The 26,515-nt window shown below is 44.2% G+C and overlaps 1 protein-coding gene across 1 annotated transcript in view; it reads right to left on the bottom strand.

The window, feature by feature from the left end:
* DNAH6 (dynein axonemal heavy chain 6) overlaps positions 1-16,987 on the bottom strand; it is a 473,665-nt gene extending 456,678 nt beyond the window's left edge. The window contains exons 1-2 of the mRNA XM_082248007.1: positions 16,955-16,987; positions 576-824 (exon numbers count right to left, since the gene is read on the bottom strand). Of these exons, the coding sequence (XP_082104133.1) occupies positions 576-818 (243 nt within the window). The 5' untranslated portion in view covers positions 819-824; positions 16,955-16,987. The remainder of the gene's footprint in view (positions 1-575; positions 825-16,954) is intronic.
* Between the last annotated feature and the right edge of the window lie 9,528 nt (positions 16,988-26,515).

Raw genomic sequence — 26,515 nt, 5'->3', positions numbered from 1 at the left:
ATCCTGTGATGTGAGGGGGGCGGGGCGCCACAAGGAGATTGTAGGGGAAGGGATTTGTGCTGGGGCGGCGAATCTAGGGGGTGGCAAAAGGTACAGTTTGTTCTAGGAGGGGAAATTTGAGGGGGGGGTGTGCTAAGAGTAGTTATTTAGGGGGATTTGTGTTGGGAGGGGGTGGGGGAAGAAAATACAGAGGCATTTGGGGGAATTTGAAGTGGGTGGGAGACTAGTGAATTAGGAGGGGACATTTTAGGCGTAGAGGATTTGTGCTAGGAGGGGTAACTTTTTTTTGGGGGGGGGGGGCATTTGAACTGGGGGGATGTGGGGAATAAGGGGGCAAAGAGGGGGGAATTCAACAAGGGGGTAGATTTCTCTCCCATAGGGATCCTTTGATGACTTTGTCCACCACTAAAAGAGACTAGGATCAGTATAATGAATGTCAGAAAACATATTTTATACATGAGATTCAACATGATTTTAAAAAAATACATATCAAAAGATAGTTTCATAATTAGATATAACATTTATGCAAATTAAAATATAAATTTTTCGACAATTGTGCTCTTATTTCAGCTTACCAGTGGTTCAAGTCTAACAGCCTGTTGTCTTTTCCTTGTGTTTACTCGTGCCTTTGTATCATGAGTAAATACTAGAGAGGTTGGATATGGCACCATCTGTTTTGGAGCCATTGAAATTATTCTGTCCTTTAATTTACTTAAATCACGTCGCTGTGCCAAATCTATTGGTTCACTGAGCTCTGCTCCATGTAGGTGTGATGGTGATGATGTGTGCACTGATCCTGGTGATATGTTAGTCGCCATCGTTATCTGAAATAGTCAGAAGAAAAAAAATACATTAATATAAAGTGTTTTTAACAGGTATCATAATGTGATTTATTTATCTACCATTGTACAGTATTTGAGTATTTGGCATTAAAGCAGTCCATACATAAGTCAGACCTGATTCCCCCATCCACACATTTAAGGTGAATGGGGGAATTCTCCCGTTGAGATATTGAAATCTGACAGTGGGGAGACTTCCCTGCCATCAGAATATACTGATCAGCATCAGTGGATGAAGGCCCAGTCACAGCAGGGCGGTCTGCTATGGTGTGTTTAGTGCACACACGTTATTGTGCGTTGAGTTAGGGCAATCTATTTAACAGAATGATCTGCCTTAACATAACTTGTGTTAACGTGTGTGCTTTAACCACTTTACCGCTGCTCACTAGAGCTCTACTGCGGCAAAGTGGTTCGATAACGTCTGGCGACGTAGACCTACGTCGCCAGACATTCCCCTCTCTCGGCGGCGCGCGTGCGCCACCGGAGGCTCGCTCCCGCTGTATTCAGTCACAGCGGGAGTCGGGCCAGGGGAAGAGCAGCGGCGATAGCCGCTGCTCTTCCCCGATCATCGGGGAATCGAGTCTGGAGATCCGCCCGCTTGTGTAAACAAAGCGGGCGGATCTCCTAAGTGACAGGCAGGGACAGATTGCAGGGTTCAGCATAGCTGAACCTGCGATCTGTCCCTGTGTCACTCAGTCACCTCCCCCCACACATGTCAGTAAGCACCAGGCATACATTAACCCCTCCCTCTCCAATAAAATTAACCCCTTCACTGCCAGTGTCATTTTTACAGTAACAGTGCATATTTATAGCACTGATTACTATAGTAATGTCACTGGTACCCCCAAAAGTGTCAAAAATGTCAGTCAAGGGTCCGATCTGTCCGCCGTTAAGTCGCAGTCCCGCAAAAAAAAATCGCAGATCGCTGCCATTACTCGTTAAAAAAAAAAACACCAAAAACGACAGAAATATTTCCCTTAGTTAGTAAACGCAATAACTTTTGCGCAAACCAATCAAATTACGCTTATTGCTATTTTTTTTACCAAAAATATGTAGCAGAAAACAAATTGGCCTAAAATGATAAAAAAATTTGATTTTTACATTTTTTTGGGGGGAATTTCATATAAAAAAATGTGAAAAATATTGTTATTTTTTCAAAATTGTCGCTTTTTTTTTGTTTATAGCGCAAAAAGTAAAAATTGCACAGGTGATCAAATACCACCAAAAGAAAGCTCTGTTTGTGGGAAAAAAAGGACGTAAATTTCATTTGGGTACGGCGTTGCATGACCGCGCAATTGTCAGTTAAATTCGCACAGTGCCGAATTGCAAAAAGTGGCCCAGACGTAAGACAGCAAAATCCTCCGGTGGTAAAGTGGTTAAACACCAGATAGTGGACTCCCCAAATGCACCTTAAAGCTGGGTTCATACTGGTGCGATGCAGGAAACCCTGCGAGTCCTGTGCGGGTTCCCGCATCGCATCGAAATCGCAGACGGTTCTCACGGACATCTGCAAATATCCATACACTAATGTCCAGTGCAATGCATGCCTTAACCACAAGTCTTTAATGTCCTTATAGAAACCAATTGGTTAATGTAATAGAATGAACCATAAAAGTTCCTGGACTGACTATAAGGGGCTCACAGACTGTAAGATCTAGGATCAGACAATCAGATTGTATGGCAATTGATAGTGCTGAGGGGACCAGGATCCATCAGCATTGATCCTGGCCAAAAGTGATGCAAACCCAATCTGTAATCACTTCATGAGTAATAAAAAGTTTCAATACATTGAATAAAACTTGAATAGTAAATAACCAAGGCAAATAAAACAGCCAACTGCACGGGAGTAAATAGACAGACCTGGATGAAACGTCTCACCCCTTTCTTGGCCAGAGTGCTGGGTGTTTGCAGAAGCTGTCAGGCCGATGGTGATCCTGGGGAGGGAGTGTTAATAAAGCTGCATGCTGACAGGACGGGAGGGGGGGGGTTGGCGGCCGGGGAGGCTAGTGAATCCGGAACGGCGATGTGTTAGCCCAAGACAGAGTGGATGCCAGCTCAGGGAAGTCATTCACCACCACACACAGTGTACAGCCGTCTCCATGGCAATGGCGCGTTTTAGGGCCATGCCCCTTTCTCATGGTAACCTGTTGGTGTTCCAACACTTCCCTCCCTTCCCGCCCAGGCCAATTTTCCCCTTTTAGCGCTGTTGCATTTTGAATGACAATTGCGCGGTCATGCAACACTGTACTTACACCAAATTTATGTAATTTCCCCCCCACAAATAGAGCTTTCTTTTGGTGGTATTTGATCACCTGTGCGATTTTTACTTTTTGCTAAACAAATAAAAAAAGACAGAAAAGTTTGAAAAAAAAAAAAAAGTTTTTTTGTTTATGTTATACAATTTTGTAAATAAATAAGTTTTTTCCTGCACTGATGAGCACTGATGAGACTGCACTGACAGGCACTGATGAGGAGGCAATGATGGGGTGGCACTGATGGAGTGGCACCGATGGGGTGGCACTGATAGGCGGCACTGATAGGCAGCACTGATAGGCACTGATATGTGGGACTGATAGGTAGCACAGATATGCAGCATTGGTGGGCACTGATAGGCGGCACTGCTGGGCACTGATAGGCAGCATTGATGGGCACTGATAGGCGGCACTGACGGGCACTGACAGGTGGCACTGACGGGCACTGATAGGCAGCACTGGTGGGCACTGATGGGCGGCACTGATCGGCACTGACGGGCGGCACTGATGGGCACTAATGGGCACTGATAGGCGGCACTGGTGGGCAATAATGGGCACTGGTGGGCGACACTAAAGGATGGCAATGATGGGCACTTGTGGGCAGCACTGATAGGGAGGACACTGGTGGGCATCACTGATGGGGAGGGCAATGGGGGGCTCCCTGAGCCCTGATTGCCATCCCTGGTGGCCATAGTGGGCATCCCTGGGGTCATAGTGGGCATCCCTGGGGTCATAGTGGGCATCCCTGGGGTCATAGTGGGCATCCCTGGTGGATCTAGTGGCATCCCCCCCCCCGAGGGTCTGCACTGGTAATCAATGATCTGATTACCAGTGCCGACCCCCCCCCCCCTGTCAGGGGAGCCACCGATCGGCGCTCCTTTACTCGTGCCTGTCAGGCACGAACTAAGGAAAGCCGATCAACGGCTGTTCCTGTTTACGATGTGACCAGCCGTGATTGGACACGGCTGATCACATGGTAAAGAGCTACGTCAGTAGTCTCTTTACCGAGATCGGAGGTGCAGGGTGTCAGACTGACACCTCGCATCACCGATCGCCGCTCTGCGCGCCCCCGGGGGTCGCCCAGAGCGGTGTTATCCTGCCGCCGTCATATGACGTCCGGTCAGGATAACTCACCCACATTCCCGCCGTCATTTTGTAATAGGGCGGGCGGGAAGTGGTTAAATGGAGGACTGACATGTGCGAACTGCTGCGGGTGTCAATGCAAAGTTAATGTCACCCTCAGATCGGTTCACAGATCGCAGTACGAACTGTGAAATAGTACAGGAATCAGATCGCATTTGATTCCAGTGTGGACAAAAAAAAGGGTCCTGTACCATTATGGTCCGAATGCAATGTGAATTCAGCCATAAAAACTGTATGGCTGAATTTGCATCTCACAGACATCGCATGTGATCTGCACAGCAGTGCAAAGTGTAGAAATGTCATTAGCACACCAAGGATTCCTCAGAAGAATCCAAAGCTTTATTCACATGGTCACACGGTACACATACGGCAAAGTTTCGGAGGCATGCAGTGCCCCTTCTTCAGGCAGGTCACAGGCATGACGAAGGGGCCCTGCGTGGCTCTGAAATATTGTCGTATGTGTACCGTGTGACCATGTGAATAAAGCTTTGGATTCTTCTGAGGAATCCTTGGTGTGCTAATGACATTTCTAAACTTTGAATGCCTACAGTTTCCAGCCAGGGATCATTACAGCACCCAGCATTACTACAGCCATTTTCAGAAATGTGTGCATGGGGAAAATTATGTCTGCACAGCAATGCAGTGCGAATCACATGTAATGTCTGTGTTTGCACCAGTGTCTTCTCTAAAAGAGAAGTATGGGCTTTTTTTTTTATTTTTTAGAAATCATACTTACTTAGGTGGATGCAAAATCGTTCCAATGCTGCCTCTGTCCCCCGCCAGCTCTAAGACTGAGAACTGAACGATCAAACTGCTGATCGCTTAGTTCTCAGAGCTCCGTGACCAGAGAGCTGGTGACTGTCAGTAACTGGTGTCTGCTCTGCCCCCATACCCACACTCACTGGAGGTCTGGGCTGTGGAGGGGGCGGGAGTGACCCATTTGGCAGCTTCTAATGATGTCTTAGTGACGAAACACGTAAGGTGGAGCTACAGTGTCATTGCATCACATCCGGTTCTAGTCCATAAAACGCAGTATGTCCTGGACTTCCTGGTTCTTCATTCAAACAAATGCCTAGCATTATCTGCATTGATATAAATGAAATATTTAACTTGTCCTAAATAAACTGTTTAACAGAGTTACGCTATGGACGCCCTTTTTGTCTTTGCATAAAACTATTGAGGCAGAGGATATTAAGGAATTAAAGGCATCTCTTTGGATACAGATCTACCAATAGTCAGTGGTACTGTGAATGTTGGTTACTCCATGGTGGGGAGATTTATCTGGTGAGTGCAGCAATAAAGGGGGGAGCACGAGTGAGACACGGGCACACTGCTCGATTGTGTGAACCTTTACAGCATTTTGTTCAACTGATTTGTCTAAAGACTTTGCATCTGGCATGTGTCACTTTATATTGACTCACTAATGGGCTTTGTGTTGAACCACTAATGGACTTATCAATCATAGAACCTTTTACTTTAATGTTGGAGCACTTTATTGGTATTTAATCTGTGCACATTTGACACCTTTTTATTTCATGATTTTCTATTGAAAATAGTTGATTAGGGTTGTGCAATACAAACAAACTATTTGTTTTCTATTTTGTCATATATGTTGTGAAGTGCATAGCACATTTCTTAATATTACACTTTGAATGATTACTATTTTTCACATATGTTGTTACACACATATTATTAGCAGCGCCACATCCGCCTATTTTTCTCCTTTTTCATACTACACACCTATTTCGGTAGCTGTTTCAGTCGGAGCAGCAGCTATAGAGAAATTATAGGTAAATTTCTTTACCTTTAGAAAGAGAGGGGTTTGGTTCCTCAGGCCAAAGAGAAGAAGAAGGTGGGATTTTGTAGGCAATAGTAAATTATATCAATTTTATTAAAAAGTTTATATACATAAATGAAGCAAAGCAAAGAAAAAATACCAGTGATATGATGCAAGGTCAAAAGTTTGGTGATTTTTCCTTGCTAAAGTAAAGTAAAGTAAAATGGTTCTTAAGTTGATTGTTAGATTTTGCATATGACCTTGCATCATATCACTGGTATTTTTTCTTTGCTTTGCTTCATTTATGTATATAAACTTTTTAATAAAATTGATATAATTTACTATTGCCTACAAAATCCCACCTTCTTCTTCTCTTTGGCCTGAGGAACCAAACCCCTCTCTTTCTAATTGATCATAGGGATGATGGCAACAAAATCAACCTCATTTTCATTATATCTCTAAAAATCCACCCTAAAATTTCTTTACCTTCTCCACCGAAATCTGGCCAACGTTGGGACCATTTCTGCAAAGGGGTGCAACAACAATCACATTGTATTCATACTGTTTAAAGAGGCCCTATCACCAACTTTAAAAATGGATGGTAAAGGCACAGAAACATCAAGTATTTTAAACATGTACTTGCAGTGTTTTTCCATTCCATTAATTATTTTCATGCACTGGCAATGAGCCGTTGACCTTGCTGGAAAATCTGAGAGTCCCTCTCACATCAGGATCCCCATTAGAGTCTCCATTACATTGGAGTCCCTATAAGTCTCCTTTACATCAGGATCCCCATCAGAGTCTCCCTTACATCAGGGTCTCCATCAGAGTCTCCTTTACATCAGGGTCCCCATCAGAGTCTCCCTTACATCAGGGTCCCCATCAGAGTCTCCCTTACATCAGGGTCCCCATCAGAATCTATTTTATAGCAGGGCAGGAGCCAGGAAGAACAGGTTTGGACAGAGGAAGTTCTGTCGTAATTTGAATTTTGGAGTGAGCATGTCACTGGTTGCTAGGACACCAGTGGAGGAAACAAATACAATAGACAGCCTCTGTTGCTCTGAATCCTCAATCATTGCCCCTTGAGGATACCACACTACTCTAGTTGTGTGCTGCATAAAATATTGTAGTGGCCTGCAAGCTCTAGTTTGGATTCCCCTGGGCTAGAGCGAGAAAGGATCAGAGCCTCAGTCAGGTTTTTATTTCTGTCTCACTTTCTGTCCTGTTGGTAACTGTACCTCCCTTTTCTTGCACAGGTGACAGGAAGTGAGGGAAAATCTCCTCAATGTACTCACTGACAGAAATAAAATCAGTACACAAATTGTACCTCGTCTACACTATTTAAAAGTTAAAAAAAACTGCAGTAAGGCAAACTATGGTGGTAGCAGGTTGTATTATAGAGCGTTACATGTTGGTTGTGACAAAATCATTGTTTTTGTTCATATTTATTCAGAATTGTTCAGTCGCATAAAAAAGAGGAAGTTGCACCATTCATTTACAGAATGAGAAAACTCTACAGCAAATTTGACCACAAACAAATGCCACTGCTCTGACAAATCCTAGAGATTTCCTTTTTTTAAATAAATTCTTTATTTCAATTTTTATGAAGAATAGTTACATAGTAGAAACACAGAAACAAAATGTTTGTTTATTATCGACAAATACTGTATATATATATATATATATATATATATATATATATATATATATATATATATATTTATAAAACAGCCTTGCCAATGTTGCAGAAACAATATCATGTGTCAGATAAACTGTAACCTACACAGCAAGCAGTGTCACCTGCATTGAGTATGCCCTTATGTCCAGGTGGGATAGGTGAACATAGATTTCACTCAGTTTGGTCAAGAGGGATTTAAAAAAAATACCACAAATGGCAAGAAGATCTGAGGCCGAGAAGAAAGAGAGAGTTAGGCCCCTTTCACATTTGTGGAAATTATTTGCAATATAGAATATTACATCAACAGCGCATACCTTGTAGCAGGGGGAATGGAAATTCCTATGTTAAGTGGTATGTGGGTATCAAAATATATTGGTATTGACACTTAATTGATCTACCTATAATTTTAGGGATTTTGTTACCAATAGCCCTGAGAGGTAGATGTTTGCTTGCAGCCTATGCTGTGGTATAGGGGATGTTTAGTACCGCCTTTCACATTTGTTCGAATGCAAAGTCGCATGACAAGTCGTACTCCATGATTTCCAAACCAAGAACCGTTCATATCTGTGCGACTTCAACAACCACTTGGTAACGACTGAGCACAGTTGCACTGTGTGAAACGCGTCTACCTTGACTCGTTGGTGTTTTGTTGTGCCACCTTAGATATCCTAATAAAGGCATTTGGAACTCCAGTGGCCGTTTCTTCTTATCTTGGCAGTGACCTCAAAGTAGTCCCTGCACTACTTTAGTCCAACTTTGATGCGTTTTGAGGTCCATAGACATAGACATTGCTTCAAGTCCAGCCAAAATCGCGGCACAATCACGTAAATAAAATTGTGGTAAAATCGTGGCAAAATCACACGACTTTTAGGTCGCACAAGTGTGAAAGGGGCCTCACAAAGAGGAGGAAAAAAAGACAAAAGGGAGCACAGGATATGGGGAAATGATATGCTTGGGGGAGGTCTACCAGGCCCTGAGGCTGACTATACATTATTCATTTTAACCTGCTGTTTGAATGAAAAAATATGATCTTGATACGAATGGGGGAATCACACCCCAGAGAAAGGGTGGGCAGGAGGGGTGATTGCCCTGGGCACATTGGTTTATTGGAGGAATGGAGGTGCCCTTTGCCAGTTACGTCTTTTACAAGGCTGACAGGAATAGTGACATTATTGATAACCCTAATCCTAAGGGGGGCGGCGCAGTTTTGGCATCTTTTCCCTGGGTGCTGGATGTCCTTGCCTCGGCACTGCTGCTGTGCTATTGTGTTCCGATGGCAGGGAGACTTCCCTGCTGTCAGGACATGCTGATCTGTGTATCTGACAATAGTGATGGCACTAATCATTCGGAAAAAGCCCAACAGGCTGGTTGTACAGAAGTCGATCAGTAGATCAAGTTCTGTACAACTAGCCTGCCCACACATGGATTGAAATTCGTCCAGTCCCTTCTATACCAACCAAATTTTGATCCATGTATGGCCACCTTAACATCACACAAAAAAGGCTTTCAAGAGTATGTAACTGCTGAGATTTGGATACGACAAAATGTATATATACAGTATCTCACAAAAGTGAGTACACCCTTCACATTTTTGTAAAAAAAAAAACACCAAAAATGACAGAAATCTTTCCCTTAGTTAGTAAACGCAATAACTTTTGGGCAAACCAATCAAAATACACTTATTGCGATTTTTTTTTACCAAAAATATGTAGCAGAACACAAATTGGCCAAAAATGATAAAAAAATTTGATTTTTACATTTTTTTGGGGCAATTTCATATAAAAAAATGTGAAAAATATTGTTATTTTTTCAAAATTTTCGCTCTTTTTTTGTTGTTATATTTTTGTTCTCTTGTTTATAACGCAAAAAGTAAAAATCGCATAGGTGATCAAATACAGCCAAAAGAAAGCTCTGTTTGTGGGAAAAAAAGGACTTAATTTTGTTTGGGTACGGCATTGCATGACCGCGCAATTGTCAGTTAAAGTCACACAGTGCCGAATCGCAAAAAGTGGCCTGGACGTAAGACAGCAAAATCCTCCGGTGGTAAAGTGGTTAATATCTAAACCGCTGGCAACAAAAGTGAGTACACCCCTAAGTGAAAATTTCCAAATTGGGCCCAAAGTATCAATATAATGTGTGGCCACCATTATTTTCCAGCACTGCCTCAACCCTCTTGGGCATGGGGATCACCAGAGCTTCACATGTTGCCACTGAAGTCCTCTTCCACTCCTCCATGATGACATCACGGAGCTGGTGGATGTTATGCCTCGTTTCCACTGAGCGGATCGGTTCGGGTCGGTTTGGTACGGTACGCTAATTTGAGTGTTTCCATTATGAAAGTGGCCCATACAACCGAACCAAACCGCACCATTCCTGGTCCTGCTTCAGATGTAGGGCCATAGGAAATGGTACGGTACGGTTAGGGTGGAGCTACTGGCGTCACACGATAGAGTCCACTGATTGGCGGACAGGAAACCATCAATGCTCACGTCAAATGAAAGAGCAAAACAAACACCTCATTTGGTGTGAACCCCGCATGGTCCCTGGTGGCCCGACTTGCAGTGGAAACGCTCACCTGAATAGACTGGACCATTCTAACCCTTCCAAACTGTACCGACCCGAACCGTTCCGCTCAGTGGAAACGAGGCATTAGAGACCTTGCGCTGCTCCACCTTCCATTTGAGGATGCCCCGCAGATGCTCAATAGGGTTTAGGTCTGGAGACATGCTTGGCCACCCTTACCTTCAGCTTCTTTAGCAAGGCAGTGGTCGCCTTGGAGGTGTGTTTGCAACTGTTATAATATTGGAAAACTGCCCTGCGGCCCAGTCTCCGAAGGGGGGGGGGGGATCATGCTCAGCGGGAAGGATTCCTTCATCCACATAAAGTTTGTGGATGGGGGACCCAAGTTTTTTTTTTTTTCATTTGACCCCCTGGTTGAACAAAAAATATAGCAGAACATTACCGTGTGTTGTGAGTGGTACTCGCACTTAGGGCCCTCTGCGTTCAGGGAGGTATTCCCAGAACGTGGAATATGTGCATTCTGGGGAATACATATCTGAACACTTATAGATGCACCCAGGAAAAAAGCCCAGTGTCTCCACTCCACTGAAGGAGCAACAGAGGCACCCTTGGACAGCAGCAATGTCAATCTGGAGAGAGGGTAGATTTAGATGGAGCTAAACTCCAGCTAATACTTTACAAGCAGTCACAGCAAAAGGTTTTTTTTTTCCTTTTGAGATAAAGGTTTTACATAAATAAATTAAAACTGATCATTGTAAGCACTAGAAGGATCACAACAACATTGTCGGGATCCACCCAGCTGAATAACAGCTGACTCCAGATTCCAGCACAGGACTGAGAGCTGAAACCAGCCGTGCCCACTCCCTCTCCAGCCTGGCAGTGACTGACAGTCACCGTTCTCCACTCTAAGAAGACCAAAAAAATGAGCAATCAGGGGTTTTAGGGCCAGTGGGGAACAGCTGCAGCATTGAGGTATGAATGTTTTTTGTTTTAACCACTTCAGCTCCAGAAGGTTTTACCCCCTTAAAGACCAGGCCATTTTTTGCGATTCGGCACTGCGTCATTTACCTAACAATTGCGGGGTCGTGCGACACTGTACCCAAATACAATTGATTTCCTTTTTTCCCCACAAATAGAGCTTTATTTTGGTGGTATTTAATTACCTCTGTAGTTTTTAGATTTTGAGCTATAAACAAAATAAGAGTGACAATTTTGAAAAAAAAAAAAAAAAAACAATAATAATATTTTTTATTTTCTGCCCAATAAAAAAAAAATTAAAAATCTAATTTTTTTATCAAATTTGGCCAATTTGCATTCTGCTACATATTTTTCTTAAAGAAAAATCCCAAAAAGCGTATATTAATTGGTTTGCGCAAAAGCTATAGCGTTTACAAACTACTGGATAGGTTTTGGACTTTTTATTTATTTATTTTTTTTGTTTTTACTAGCATTGGTGGTTATCAGCGATTTTTAGCGGGACTGCGACATTGCGGCAGACAGATTGGACCCCTAACTGCCTTTTTTTTTTTACACTTTTTGGGGACCAAATTTATCTTTCAAAACCACCCCCCCCCCCCCCCCCCCCCCATCCATATCTCTATGCTTTATTTTGCTGAGAAATCACTTTGAAAAACACACCACCCGGCATTTATGGCTGTAACCATCTTGAGTAAGGGCAGATGATTCATATAACATTTACTTCCTGGAATCATCTGCCCTTAGCCCAGGCATGCAGGCAGGAAGTCGTGTTAAGAAAACCCCTCCTGCAGACTGCTAGGATGTATGAAATCATTTGCGTAGGCATGGAAACCAGGAAGTAACTCAAGAAATTCAAAATCTGTTAAAAACAAATAAATATGATATACTTTGCTGTCTATTTACTAATGCTAGTAGCATAAAGAATAAAAATAGTCAATGTTAATTGAGAGAGTAGAGTTCCACTTTAAGGCTAGGTTCACATCTAAGAATTTTGTGTATCTAGCACTGCCGAATATCCACAGGAGAGAGAGGGGGCGGGTCCCCCTGGTTACCAACACACGGCTATAAGCAAATGCAATTCTTACACTCTTCTTGGCTCTTCACTTCAATAGACAGGGGTATTAAGTTTTTTTGTTGTTTATTGTTGTAATGGGGATAGGAGAAGGGAATAGTGGGATACTCCAACTTAACTAGTCACAGTGTTTGAGGACTTCTATCTTCGCTGCTACACTTGCAGGTATGGAACAGCCAGGCTGTTAATTCCTCCTGCCACTTAAGATGAATAGGGGTTAAGTCACTTGCATTCTTTCAAGACGACTTGGTGAACAGTATCTTATCTTATCTTCAGGATGCTCTTCTGAGCATCCTCTTTCTGCTGACAACCGTCCACTATCCTATGACCAGGGTGGCCCCCCTCAGGTCAGGCCCCTTGACACGAGTGACATATCAAATTGCATTAGAAGTCCCACCCTATTGTCGGCAATGGCCATGTTTAAAGCGATGTGACGCAGACTTTGCAGTGCCACATTGATTTGAAAAAGTAGGTCCTGCTCTACTTTTGCCGATTTCGGGTGCGACTTGAATAGACATCTGAGCATGAAGCTGCACAGATGTCTTCAAAGTCACACCTGAAGTTGCACTGACATGGGGCTTTGAAATCCTGCGATCTCAGATGAAGTCACAGAATTTCATAGCTGCATTTAATGTGAACAAGGGCTTAGGCCCCTATCACACAGGCGCCTTATGCTCCGATCAGCAGGGGAACTGTCTGCCGATCCCCTGCTGATCGTAGCAGAGCGGGCGGATAACAGGTCCGGGTCTGCTCTCCTCTATAGGGGGCCAGGAGTAAACGGACTCCACTGTCCTCCTAGGAGGTAGGCAGGTGTAAACAGACACAAGTCTGTTTATAGGGATGTATGGAGCCTCCAATCGGGTCTGCCTGAAAAACAATTGCAGGAGGACTTGATTGGATCACTTGTGTGGAAGGGGCCTGATACTTCTTAAGGCCCCTTTCGCACAGGGGAGTCCGTCGGTGGACTCCGTTTTTCTCAGCGGGGGATCAATCCGCCGATGCCCCACTAAGCAGGCGGATGGCAGCTCTTTCTCCACGCTGTGTGCGGAGACAGAGCTGTCAGGTCCCCGCTGTTCTCTATGGGGAAATCGGATGGGAACGGACCGTTCTCATCCGATCCCATCCATTCCGATCCGCTGGACGGAGGGAAAATAGGGTTTCCATCCGTCCAGATATGAGGGATCAGATGTCAGCGGACATGTCTCCACTGACATCTGATGCCCCATAGAGATGCAAGGGGCATCCGTTCAGATTCGCAAAAAAAAAACGGACAGGCGGATCTGAACAGTCCGCCTGTGTGAAAGGGGCCTAAAGGAGTTGTAAAGGCAGAAGTTTGTTTTGTTTTGTTTTTTGCATTCTATACATTAACATAAAAAGCCTTCTGTGTATAGCAGCCGCCCCCAGCACCACCCAGTACTTACCTGAGCCCTATCTCTATCCAGTGATGTCTACGATTTCCTCAGCCATCCTGGTGATGCCTCTCCCTCCTGATTAGCTGCTGCTGTCATGTAAATGAAGAAGAAAGTGGCACTTCCAGACCCAGGAACTTGGAAACTTGAGTTTATTTCTTCAAATCATAGGTACAACATCAGACAAGACCACAAGACAGACTGGACAGCAGACGCGTTTCACACCTTGTGCTTATTCATTGCTTATTCATAGCTGCTGCTGTCAGTCAAGGTCAGTTAGCTAATCAGGAGAGAGAGGGGGCGGGGCCGAACTGCAGCTCCATGTCTGAATGGACACATGGAGCTGCAGCTCGGCTCGGGTGTCCCCATAGCAAGCTGCTTGTTGTGGGGGGCACTCTACAGGAGGGAGAGGCTGGGAGCAGCATAGAGGGACCCGAGAAAAGGAGGATCCAGGCTGCTCTGTGCAAATCCACACTCTGATTTTGAGAGCACATGTCACATGAAGTATATAAATCAGTGGTTCCCTATGAGAACCATCTTAACTGGTCCGACTTCAGTCGGTCCGACTTTGGAAAAGGTTTCCGCACTACTTTGGTCTGACTTTGGTCCGCTTTCAACCCTTTCAATATCATTGAAGTCGTATCCAAATCAGATTAGCATCTTAACTGATCCGACTTGTGACATGCAACTTGTGCTCAGAGGCAATGTTAGCACTGCAAAATGTATTGGAAACAAAATCCCAAATCCATACCAGACCCAAATTGCACTCATCTCAAGCTGGATCCTGTTCATTAACCACTTAAGCCCCGGAGGATTTTCCTGCTCAAAGACCAGGGCCTATTTTGCGATTCGGCACTGCGTGATTTTAACAGACAATTGCGCGGTCGTGCGGCACTGTACCCAAATGGAATTAACGTCCTTTTTTTCCCACAAACAGAGCTTTCTTTTGGTGGTATTTGATCACCTCTGCGTTTTTTACTTTTTGCGCTATAAACAAAAAAAGAGCGACAATTTTGAAAAAAAAAACAATATTTTACGAGAGGCTCGTAGGCTAGCGACGTAGCCCTACGTCGGTTTGCCTGTACGGGGCTGACTGGCGCAGTAAATAGTCGTGCGGCGGTCGGCAAGCGGTTAAAGTCTGACTGATATCTGATCAATGTTGCAGGGCAAAGTCGGATCAGAAGTCCTGGGACTTTCATGTTGGAGCAGTGTGAACACGGCCTTATTCACATTTTACCTGTTGCTAGATTTAAACCAGAATGCCTACCTAAAGCATGATATACACTATACAATCTGATTGTACAATTTCTTCACAATTTCCTTTAGATTCACTAAAACTATGTACTTGTAATAGGATGATAATCTGAAAAAAATCTATTCACTTTTTATCAGATCAGGCAGGTGCTTGTGCTACATAGTTGATAGGAGATGTAAAGGAGAATATCCAGTCAGATTGTATAGTGCACTAATGGCAAACCTTTTTGAGCCCGAGTGCCTGAACTGCGACACAAAACCAACTTATTTTTTTCAAAGTGCCAACACTGCATTTAATAACAGCCACAGATAATGGCCGCAAGGGCCTCTCTCCAATCCCAGCGACACAGCAACACTGTCCATTCACTCTTGACTGCCCATGGCAAGGCCCGCAACTGGCACTGCAGGGGGGTATCCTCGCAGCCCCTCTGTCCCCTGGCTCACAGTGTGCTGCTCCAATCTTTCTCACGATGTCTCTCACGATCTCGATCTCCCTCTCTCTCCCCATAGTCTTCCAGGACTAAATGTCCCGTGTTGCACTTGTCAACCTCCTCATTGGTGCTTGTCTGCAGCCAATGGAGAGGCAGGAGGAATCAGAGCGGGCCGCAATCTCTGCAAGTGCCCCTCTGTCCCTGTCCAGCGCTGCTTGACAGAAGGGGGGCGAGCGGGGGAAATACGCTGACAGTCCACGCTCGCTTGCCCCCTTGTACCAGTGCCACTGCCATGCAGGGGATGGGAGGGTTAGAGAACCCAGGCATCAGCGGCAGCAGCTTTCCAGTATAGCTGGCGTGCCCACAGAGAGGGCCCTGCGGGCAAGCTGTGGTTTGCGTGCCATAGGTTCGCCATCACTGGTATAGCGTATGATCAAATTTTATACATATTTCCAACCCTTATCTTTAAACAGGTTTCAAGTACATACAGCAGTGTTTAGGACTGTAATATGTAGCTTAACCACTTGCCGACCAACCGCCGCACACATACTGCGGCAGGTTGGCTCTATTACACAAAACAGTTTTGTGTAAAAGCCAGTTGGGAGTGGGTACGAGCGTGCGATGATTGGCCAGAGGGGGAAGTCAATCATCAGGTCCAGAGGATGTGATGTCTGCCGGACACCCGCAATCGCTCCCCATAGAGACAGAATGGCGGTCTGCCTATGTAAACAAGGCAGACCGCCGTTCCGTCACAGATGAACACAGGGATTCTGTGTTCCTGCTATTCAGGAACCACAGATCTCTATGTTTATCCTGTGAGTCCACCCTCCACACAGTCAGAAAGGCTAGGCACATATTTAACACTTTGATCGCCCCTGGTATTAACCCCTTCCCTGCCAGTGGCATTAGTAAAGTAACAATGCATATTTTTAGCACTGGTTACTGTAGTAATCTCACTGGTCCCCTCAAAAGTGTCAGTTAGGGGTCCGATCTGTCCACCGCAATGTAGAAGCTAAAAATCGCTCATCGCCGCCATTACTAGTAAAAAAAAAATTTAAAAAAATTAAAAGAAATTTAAAATGCCATAAATCTATCCCCTAGTTTGTAGACGCAAAAACTTTTACGCAAACCAATCAATGTACATTTATTGGGATTTTTTTACCAAAAATATGTAGCAGAATACAAATTGGCCTAAATTGATAAAAAAAAAAAAAATGTGATGTTTTATTTTTTTGCTGCGTTTTATAGCAGAAAAAAAAAAATGTTGGTTTTGTTTTCAGAATCGTTGCTCTTTTTTTTATTTATAGTGCAAAAAATAAAAACCGCAGAGGTGATCAAATACCACCAAAACAAAGCTCTATTTGTGGGGAAAAAACGACATACATTATATTTGGGTACAGCGTCGCACGACCGCGCAATTATCAGTTAAAATAACGCAGTGCCATATTGCATAAAATAGTCTGGTCATTAAGGAGGAAAACTTTCTGGTCCAAAAGTGGTTAATTGTAATTCACCGTCTCCTGCAATCTGTACTGACATGACAGAAAAATAATAGGTACATACGTGTTTTATTTAACATTCTATGCAATGGAGAGACTTACCGAACGGCCAGAAACTAACAGAGTTTTCCAGGTCCCGAGAGTGTTTACAGTTGCCTAGCAACAGCCGCTTGTCTCCGTACACTGGGAGAGAGGAGGGCGGAGCTCAGCCTGCCTAGTTACCAGGGTGAAGCCCTGCAAATGACAGCTACAGAGGGCGTTCTGGGAAGCTCTGATTCCCTTACATCTCCTCCATGAAAGAGGGCGATCTGTCACACAGACTGTCTCTGTGTAAATGTATACATTCAATATGGAGAAGGGCAATAGAAGCCATGACGATCGACCACGTTCACCTTTTACCTGATGTCAGGGAAAGAGCTGCGCATGGAAGACTAGTCTGATGTGCATTTACAAAAAAAATACAAAAAAAAAATGGATGTGAATTTACTGTCCAAATATAAACTTGATGCTGTCATTGCTAAGAATCCAATTTTGATTTTAGATGTTTACCTTGAAACTGTTTTGACTACAGGATTTTTAAATGCAACAAATTAACTTTGGTCTTTGAAGAGCGATCCACACGCAGATTGTTCTTCCGAGACCAAAGCTTGGTGCCCCTTCATCACGGTTGCGGGAACTTGCAGAGAGACCCAATTCACTTGAATCGGTTGCTGAAAGGGACAGGTGGCCGCAAAGCATCAAGGACACAGCATATGTATGCCCCTGGCTGCTGCCTTGGCAGCGAATGGGGGTAGTGGTTGGGGGGGGGGGGGGGGGAGGTAAAGTGTGGCTCAACTGCAGGGTTTTACCAACCCCTCAACTGCTAGTGTAAACAAGCCCTACTTCAACTGCAGAAGATTTACCCCCCTTCATGACCAGACCATTTTTTGCGATACGGCACTGCGTTATTTTACTTGACAATTGTGCGGTCGTGCGACACTGTACCCAAATAATATGTATGTCCCTTTTTTTTCCACAAATAGAGCTTTTTATTGTGGTATTTGATCACCTCTCTGTTTTTTATTTTTTGCGCTATAAACAAAAATGAACAACAATGAACATAAAAAAAAAAAAACATATATTTTTTATTTTCTGCTATAAAACATATCCAATAAAAAAATGTAAAAAATCAAATTTCTTCATCAATTTAGGCCAATTTAGGCCAAAAAACATATTTTTTTTTCTTTCTGCTATAAAACATATCCAATAAAAAAATTTAAAAAATCGAATTTCTATATCAATTTCGGCCAATATATATCCTACTACATATTTTTGGTTAAAAAAATCCCAATAAACATATATTGATTGGTTTGGGCGAAAGTTATAGCATCTACAAACTATGGGATATATTTATGGAATATTTTTTTTATTTTTTTTTATAGTAATGGTGGTGACCAATGACTTATAGTGGAACTGTGATATTGCAGTGGACAAATAGGACACCTAACTGACACTTTTTTGGGAACTAATACAGTGATCAGAGCCAAAAATATACACGGTCACTATAGTAAGGACACTGCCTGGTAAGGGGATAACATAAGGGGCGATCAAAGGGTTAATGGTGTGCCTAGCCTGTATTTTTGTACAGTCTGGGGAGGTGCTTTTACTAAGGGAAGACATGGATCCTTGTACCAGCTTTGCAGAGACACAGAATCCATGTCTTTCCTAATGACAGAATGACAATCTGCCTTGTGTACATAAGCAGACTGCCATTCAGCCTCTGTACCGAATGATTGGCGGGTGCTACCAGACATGGACTCCATGGTACCTGTTGATCGACTCCCGCTGTGTAAAATAATTCACACCCACTACCTGGAGAAGCCGGATCACTTGTATACAGTATATAATATAATCCGGCACACAGCTGCCGCCCTGTAGCAGTAAAACTGCTATGGGGCAGACAGCAAGTGGTTAAGTGGAACTAAACTGTCCTATCTTTTACAGGCAAGGAAGGTAACATCTTAGTGTCTGCTTGATCTCCAGTTGGCATGCAGCGCAGCCCCAATCACTTGGATGGGCCGTGTTCAGGGGGCAGTATTGCCCACTGAGTGCAACAAGGGGTATAATTCCTGACGCAAAGCATCATGGCCATGGCATGCGTACACCTCTAGCCACTGCCTATGCAGTTTCACCACTTAAGCCCTGGAAGATTTTACCCCCTTCCTGACCAGGCCCTATTTTGCGATTCGGCACTGCGTGATTTTAACGGACAATTGCGCGGTCGTGCGACGCTGTACCCAAATTAAATTGACGTCCTTTTTTTCCAATAAACAGAGCTTTCTTTTGGTGGTATTTGATCACCTGTGCGATTTTTTGATCATGCGCTATAAACAAAAAAACAGCGACAATTTTGCAAAAATAACAATAGTTTTCAAATTTTTTTATATGAAATTCCCTAAAAAAATGTAGAAATAATTTTTTTTTAACATTTTAGGCCAATTTGTTTTCTGCTACATATGTTTGGCAAAAAAAAATTGCAAAAGTTATTGCGTTTACTAACTAAGGAAAGATTTTTGTCATTTTTATTGTTTTTTTTTAACGAGTAATGGCGGCGATCTGCGATTTTTCTTTGCGGGACTGCGACATTGTGGTGGACAGATCGGACCCCTGACTGACATTTTTGACACTTTTGGGGGTACCAGTGACATTACTACAGTAATCAGGGCTATACATATGCACTGTTACTGTAAAAATGACACTGGCAGGGAAGGGGTTAACTTTATTGGAGAAGGAGGGGTTAAGTGTGTCCCTAGGGGCATGATTCTAACTGTAAAGGGATGTAGCTGTTTGTGTAACTACAGAGATATACGATCCTACATAGCAGGACTGTATGATCTCTGCACTTACACAAGGGAGAATGACAGGCGGCTTTGTTTACATTAGCCGCCTGCCTTTCTCCCTCTGTACCGGACGATCGCGCGGGAATGTTAGGGAGCGAACGGGGGGCGGGAGAGCGTCTCCGGCGGCGCGCGCTCGCCCCCTAGAGCCTCACAGGCTAGCGACGTAGCCCTACGTCACTTTGCCTGTGAGGGGTTGACTGCCGCCGTAAATAGTCGTGGCAAGTGGTTAAGGGCGAGCAGCTTTGGTTCAGCTGCATGTTTTTGCTGCACCTCCCTGGTGACGGGGAACGTGAAAATCTAAGTCCTGCAGGAACTGTTGTCTTTACTCTTTGATTATTCAAGCAACCTTGCTGCATCATTATAAAGTGGAACATAAAGGTTCCCCTATAAAGAACAGATAGTGTGCTCAAACGCCCTGATGGCTGTGCCACTGATCTTTGCTCTCTAGAGCAGCCTTTTTTCAACCAGGTTACCCAGGCACCCTGGGGTGCTCTGAGGTTTCTTCAGGGGTGCTTTGGCAAAAAGCCTAAAAATTGCCCACAAATGTATACAAGCTAGTGGGTGGATCATGCCTGCCTTTTAGTTCCACAAGGCCACAGGATTTTATTGTGCACCGTGTCAACCTTCCAGCCACCAAGGTCCTAACAACCATTGATGTCATCAGTGTTGACAAGAAAGGTGTTGATCGCCTGCATAGCATCTATGTTTGATCCTACCCTGCCCCCCTCTGTCAACACGGGGGTCACATTAGCTGAGTGATGGAGAGAAACTGAGGGAGAGAAGAAACACTGGAATACTAGCCTGTACTAGTGTGGACAAGTGTATTTGCTATAGAAGTGTAAATCCCCTCTAATGTTGGGTGCCTTGCGTGTGTCGATGGTGCCGCATTATGTAAAGCTATCAGAATGATTTTTTACATTTTAGAATGGGGTGCCTTGAGACTGTCCATCACTTTAAAGGGTGCTCTTACTGAAAAAAGGTTTAGAAACACTGGTCTAGCGGTGAATCGTCTGTAGTAGACACACTTACAGGAGTATCAGATTCCTGGTTCACCGCTAAGAGTGGTTCCTCCCCCACCAGTCATTGGTTGCTAGGATGCCAGGCACAGATCATCATTGGGTGCAGGGAAGCAGATGTTCAGGCTGCACTGTCCAATGGTTGCTGGGACACAAACTTCCAGGCTGCACAGTGTCACTGGTTGCTAGAATGCTGCTGGCTGGGCTGCACAGCATTGTTGGTTGTTATGGTACAGGCAGCCTCTTGCACCATGACAACCAAAGGTGCTGTGCAGCCCGGCTGCCAGCATCTTAACAATTAATGATACAGGTAAGCCTGGCCACCTACAGTATGTCCCAGCACCTACTGACTTTGTGAAGTCTGGCTGACTGCATCCTAGCAACCACTGGTCTCAGTGCCTCCCCCCACTATGCCGCATGATTGCTTGATTTGCTTCATTGGAAGTAAGGCCCTGCTTCTGATAGTCCCTACTACTGTGCCCTGCAGTGACATAGGGACTGGCATAAGGATCCACAGCATTCAGTGGCGGACCAAGGAATCCAACACTCTCAGAAGTGTGTCATATATAGAGGTTTCTCCAAGCATTATATTTCTTAAAGCGAGTGATTATCAATGGAGCAGGAAGCTGTACAGGTTAGTATATTATCTTTTCTTTACGAGGGCGCCTTTTTTTTTTCTACTTTCAATTTTTGTGACTGGGCCACTTTAACCACTTTACCACCGGAGGATTTTGCTGTCTTACGTTCAGGCCACTTTTTGCGATTCGGCACTGTGCGACTTTGACAATTGCGCGGTCGTGCGACGCCTTACCCAAACGAAATTTACGTCCTGTGTGATTTTTACTTTTTGTGCTATAAACAAAAAAAAGCGTAAATTTTGAAAAAATAACAATATTTTTCACATTTTGTTATATGAAATTCCCCCCCCAAAAAATGTAAAAATCAAGATTTTTTAAAATTTTTGGCCTCTTTGTTTTCTGCTACCTATGTTTGGTAAAAAAAAATCACAATAAGCGTATTTTGATTGGTTTGCGCAAAAGTTATTGCGTTTACTAACTAAGGGAAAGATTTCTGTCATTTTTGGTGTTTTTTTTTTAACGAGTAATGGCGGCGATCTGCGATTTTTTTTTGCGGGACTGCGACATTGCGGCGGACAGATCGGACCCTTGACTGACATTTTTGACACTTTTGGGGGTACCAGTGACATCTCTATAGTAATCAGTGCTATAAATATGCACTGTTACTGTAAAAATGACACTGGCAGGGAAGGGGTTAATTTTATTGGAGAGGGAGGGGTTAATGTATGCCTGGTGCTTACTGACGTGTGTGGGGGGAGGTGACTGAGTGACAGAGGCACAGATCGCATGTTCAGCTATGCTGTACCCTGCAATCTTTCACTGTTTGTCACTTAGGAGATCGTACCGCTCTGTTTACACAGGCGGGCGGATCTCCACACTCGATTCCCCGACGATCGGGGAAGAGCGGCGGCGATCGCCGCTGCTCCTCCCCTGGCCCGACTCCCGCTGTGACTGAACACAGCGGGAGCGAGCCTCTGGCAGCGCGCGAGCGCCGCCCAGAAGGGGTGGAATCCAGTGATGTAGGTCTACGTCGCTGGACTGAATCGAGCCACTTTGCCGCAGTACAGTCAACGTGACTGGTCGGCAAGTGGTTAAGCAATTAAATAGGGAATTAATTATGTGGGTAAATTAGAAACTCCCCATATAGGTGATCTGTGCGTTGCCCCTATAGGTAAACAACTATAAACTGGGTTTACATGTGTTCTCTGTGTTTTTGATGCGTTTTTAGGCACACTCCCATTGAGCTGTATTAGAACGTGTGTTTTCAGGAAAGGGCATCAATGATGCAGCATGCAGGGCTTCCTGTCGCTCCCCCCGATGCTCCATTCAGCTGCAAGAAACAAAAGCCTTGTGTAAGATACATAGCCTACACAGAGCAATGGCTGCTCCATGATAGCTAGAAGTACCAAGTATCCTTCAGCTCCCAGGAGTAAAAAGGGTGGCAAGGGAGTGAACAAATTTTAAGTATACAGTATGCTGCTGGATATACAGTATCTCACAAAAGTAAGTGCACCCTTCACATTTTTGTGAATATTTTATTATATCTTTTCATGTGACAACACTGAAGAAATAACACTCTGCTACAATGTAAAAGTACAAAGTAGTGAGTGTACAGCTTGTATAACAGTGTATAACAGTGTACATTTTCTGTCCCCTCAAAATACCTCAACACACAGCAATTAATGTCGAAATGGCTGGCAACAAAAGTGAGTACAATCCTAAGTGAAAATGTCCAAACTGGGCCCAAAGTGTCAATATTTTGTGTGGCCACCATTATTTTCCAGCACTACCTTAACCCTCTTGGGCATGGAGTTCACCAGAGCTTCACAGGTTGCCACTGGACTCCTCTTCCACTCCTCCATGACGACATCACGGAGCTGGTGGATGTTAGAGACCTTGCGCTCCTTCACCTTCCATTTGAGGATGCCCCACAGATACTCAATAGGGTTTAGGTCTGGAGACATGCTTGGCCAGTCCATCATCTTTGTTCCAGTTAGTCTGCTTGTCTTCAGCAAACTGTTTGCAGGCTTTCCTGTGCATCATCTTTAGAAGAGGCTTTCTTCTGGGACGACAGCCATGCAGACCAATTTGCTGCAGTGTGCGGCGTATGGTCTGAGCACTGACAGGCTGACCCCCCACCCCTTCAACCCCTGCAGCAATGCTGGCAGCACTCATACGTCTATTTCCTAAAAACAAAATCTGGATATGATGCTGAGCACGTGCACTTCTTTGGTGTAACCATGGCGAGGCCTGTTCTGAGTGTAACCTGTCATGTTAAACCGCTGTTTGGTCTTGGCCACCGTGCTGCAGCTCAGTTTCAGGGTTTTGGCAATCTTCTTATAGCCTAGGCCATCTTTGTGTGGAGCAACATTTCTTTTTTTCAGATCCTCAGAGGTTTTTTGCCATGAGGTGCCATGTTGAACTTCCAGTGACCAGTATGAGAGAGTGAGAGCGATAACACCAAATTTAACACACCTGCTCCCCATTCACACCTGAGACCTTGTAACACTAAAAAATGGCTAATTCGGCCAAATTTGGACATTTTGATTAGGGGTGAACTCACTTTTGTTGCCAGCAGTTTAGACATTAATGGCTGTGTTGAGTTATTTTGAGGGGACAGCAAATTTACACTGTTATACAAGCTGTACACTCACTACTTTACATTGTAGCAAAGGGTAATTTCTTCAGTGTTGTCACATGAAAAGATATAATAAAATATTTACAAAAATTTGAGGGGTGTACTCACTTTTGTGAGATACTGTACGTGTAGCACCCTTGTCTTAACCACTTGCTTACGGGGCACCTAAACCCCCATCCTGCCCAGATCAATTTTCAGCTTTCAGCGCTGTCACAATTCGAATGACAATTGAGCGGACATGCAACACTGTACCCATAAAAAAGTTTTATAATTTTTTTTCCACACAAATAGAGCTTTCTTTTGGTGGTATTTAATCCCCTCTGGGTTTTTATTTTTTGCTAAACAAAAAAAAAAGACCAAAAACTTTGAAAAAAAAAAACAGTTTTCATAGTTTGTTATAAAATTTTGCAAACAGGTAATTTTTCTTCTTCATTGATTTGCGCTGGTGAGGCTACACTGATGGCCACCGATAGACAGCACTGATAAGGCGGCACTGATGGGCACTGATTAGGCTGCAATGATGAAGCTGCACTGATAGGTGGCACTGATGGGCACTGGTAGCCAGCACTGAAGGACACTGATAAGCAGCACTGAAGGGCACTAATAGGTGGTGCTAATGGGCACTGATAAGCATTGGTAGGGGACACTGATAGGCAGCACTGATAGGTGGCACTGATCATGAGGCACTGATAGGTGGCACTGGTAGGCACTGATAGGTGGCACTGGTGGGCACTGCTTAGCAGTGCTGATATGCACTGGTGGGTGGCACTGGTGGGCACTGGTATGTGGCACTGGTGGGCACTGCTTAGCAGCAGTGGCTCTGGAGTGTGCAGGACTGATGTCTCATTCACTTTTTTTTTCCTCCTGAGAGTGAGGGGGAAAAAAGCTGATTACCGGCTCTGTTTACATCACGTGATCAGCTGCTATTGGCTGACTATTGATCGCGTGGTAAGGGGCCTGGGATCGTCACCCTTTACTCCGATTTGTGATCAGCCGAGTCTCATTAACTCGCTGATTACAGAGTGAGTTGCGCGCCCCATGCAGGCAGCTCATGCACGGGAAGACGTACATGGACGCCCTACCGTTAATTTAGGCCCATACTGTAGCCATCTTTTGGCTATAGCATGGGCAGGAAGAGGTTAAACAGGGGCTATTGGTAATATTAGCATTTCTAACTTGGCTGATTTATAGTCTTTGGGATTATTTGGGTTTTCTCCTAAGCCTGGTTTACCTGTGGTTCCTCACATCTGTAAATAGGTGCCACTGTTGCCTTTGGCATTAGTATGATGAGCTGCAGTGAGACTGGGCTATGAATATGCACATCTCTTTCAGTCAATTGGTAGGAATTTCAGGCCACTGAGCACACTGGGAGAGAGTAGATATTTGAAGGAAGTCAGGTGATTGGGGTCCTCCCACCAAGACCTCGGTCTGGTATGGATGCGTGAGGAGTAGCTACGTTGGGTGAGTTCTGGAGTCTGCAGCCTGTTTACTGCCCGTAGAGGTTCTGCCAGAGAGCACGACCCTCTTGTTGCCTGGAGGTATGAAGAAAAGGATGGAGTTCTGAGATGAAGTACCAGAGATTACTCTTCATGGGCCGGAAACTGTGAAGAAGCTGGCAAAGCATCACAAAGGACATATCCAAGGAAACCCTTCATGGTGTTGTGAGTTTTTTTTCCATAGGAGACAGCTGTTTCTACATAGGTACAGAACATTGGGTGCAGGCCTAAGACCCTTGTTCTGTTTTGCTGTCTACCTGGCTGTTTTTTTTTTTCGGACTCTGCTTACTGTCCTAGGATGTCCTGTGCCCTAACCCTCTCTCCCACATTTTTCTGTTGTGAGCAGTAAACTCCCTTTTGTTTATCCTAAAAGTGACTGGCGCCCATCTTTTCTGGAACCATCTACACCAACCATGCCTAACAACCAGCACCTTGAGGTGAAACGTCAGCCCTCCCTGATGCCGGGGGGTTGGGGAGGCGCTACATACATATTACGGCTAATCGGAAAGTGCAAAGCACAAAATCTACTTTAAAGTGGAACTAAACCTACAATTTAGAAAACTAAGAGCAGGCAGCTCATAATTACAGAAGAGACATGCTTCTTCTTTTGGTCCATGGAAAAATGAACAGAGGCAGGTAGGGGTTAGTTTGTCCATTACCCAATTACTGTCAATTTTGTAGGACAATTTTGGTCTTCATGTAAAAGGTATGTGAAACCAAAAAAGGAATTCATATAAGAAATTATATCATTATATCTGTTAACCACAAACAGTTGTACAATATTTTTCACAATATTTGTACTTTAAGTCTATGTGAGGAAATGCTCAGTGGAACTGTCACTTCATTGATACCAATGAGGAACTATGAAAAAGTGTATATATGTCAGCAAGCATTTATCAGCATGCGATAAGAAAAGACATTGTTTATTAGGGCAGAGCTCAAAATTTCAACTCCTGAGCTACTAAGAATTTCTTGCCACCAGTTGCCCCACCCAACCCTTTCTCTGCCCCGCCTCGCCCCTAAACATGCCCTCGTAAATTATCTCATGAAATTATA

This window comes from Pelophylax lessonae (genome assembly GCF_965119305.1).
Source record: "Pelophylax lessonae genome assembly, chromosome: 1".
NCBI classification, from domain to species: Eukaryota; Metazoa; Chordata; class Amphibia; order Anura; family Ranidae; genus Pelophylax; species Pelophylax lessonae.
This window is presented reverse-complemented; position numbering and strand designations above follow the sequence as displayed.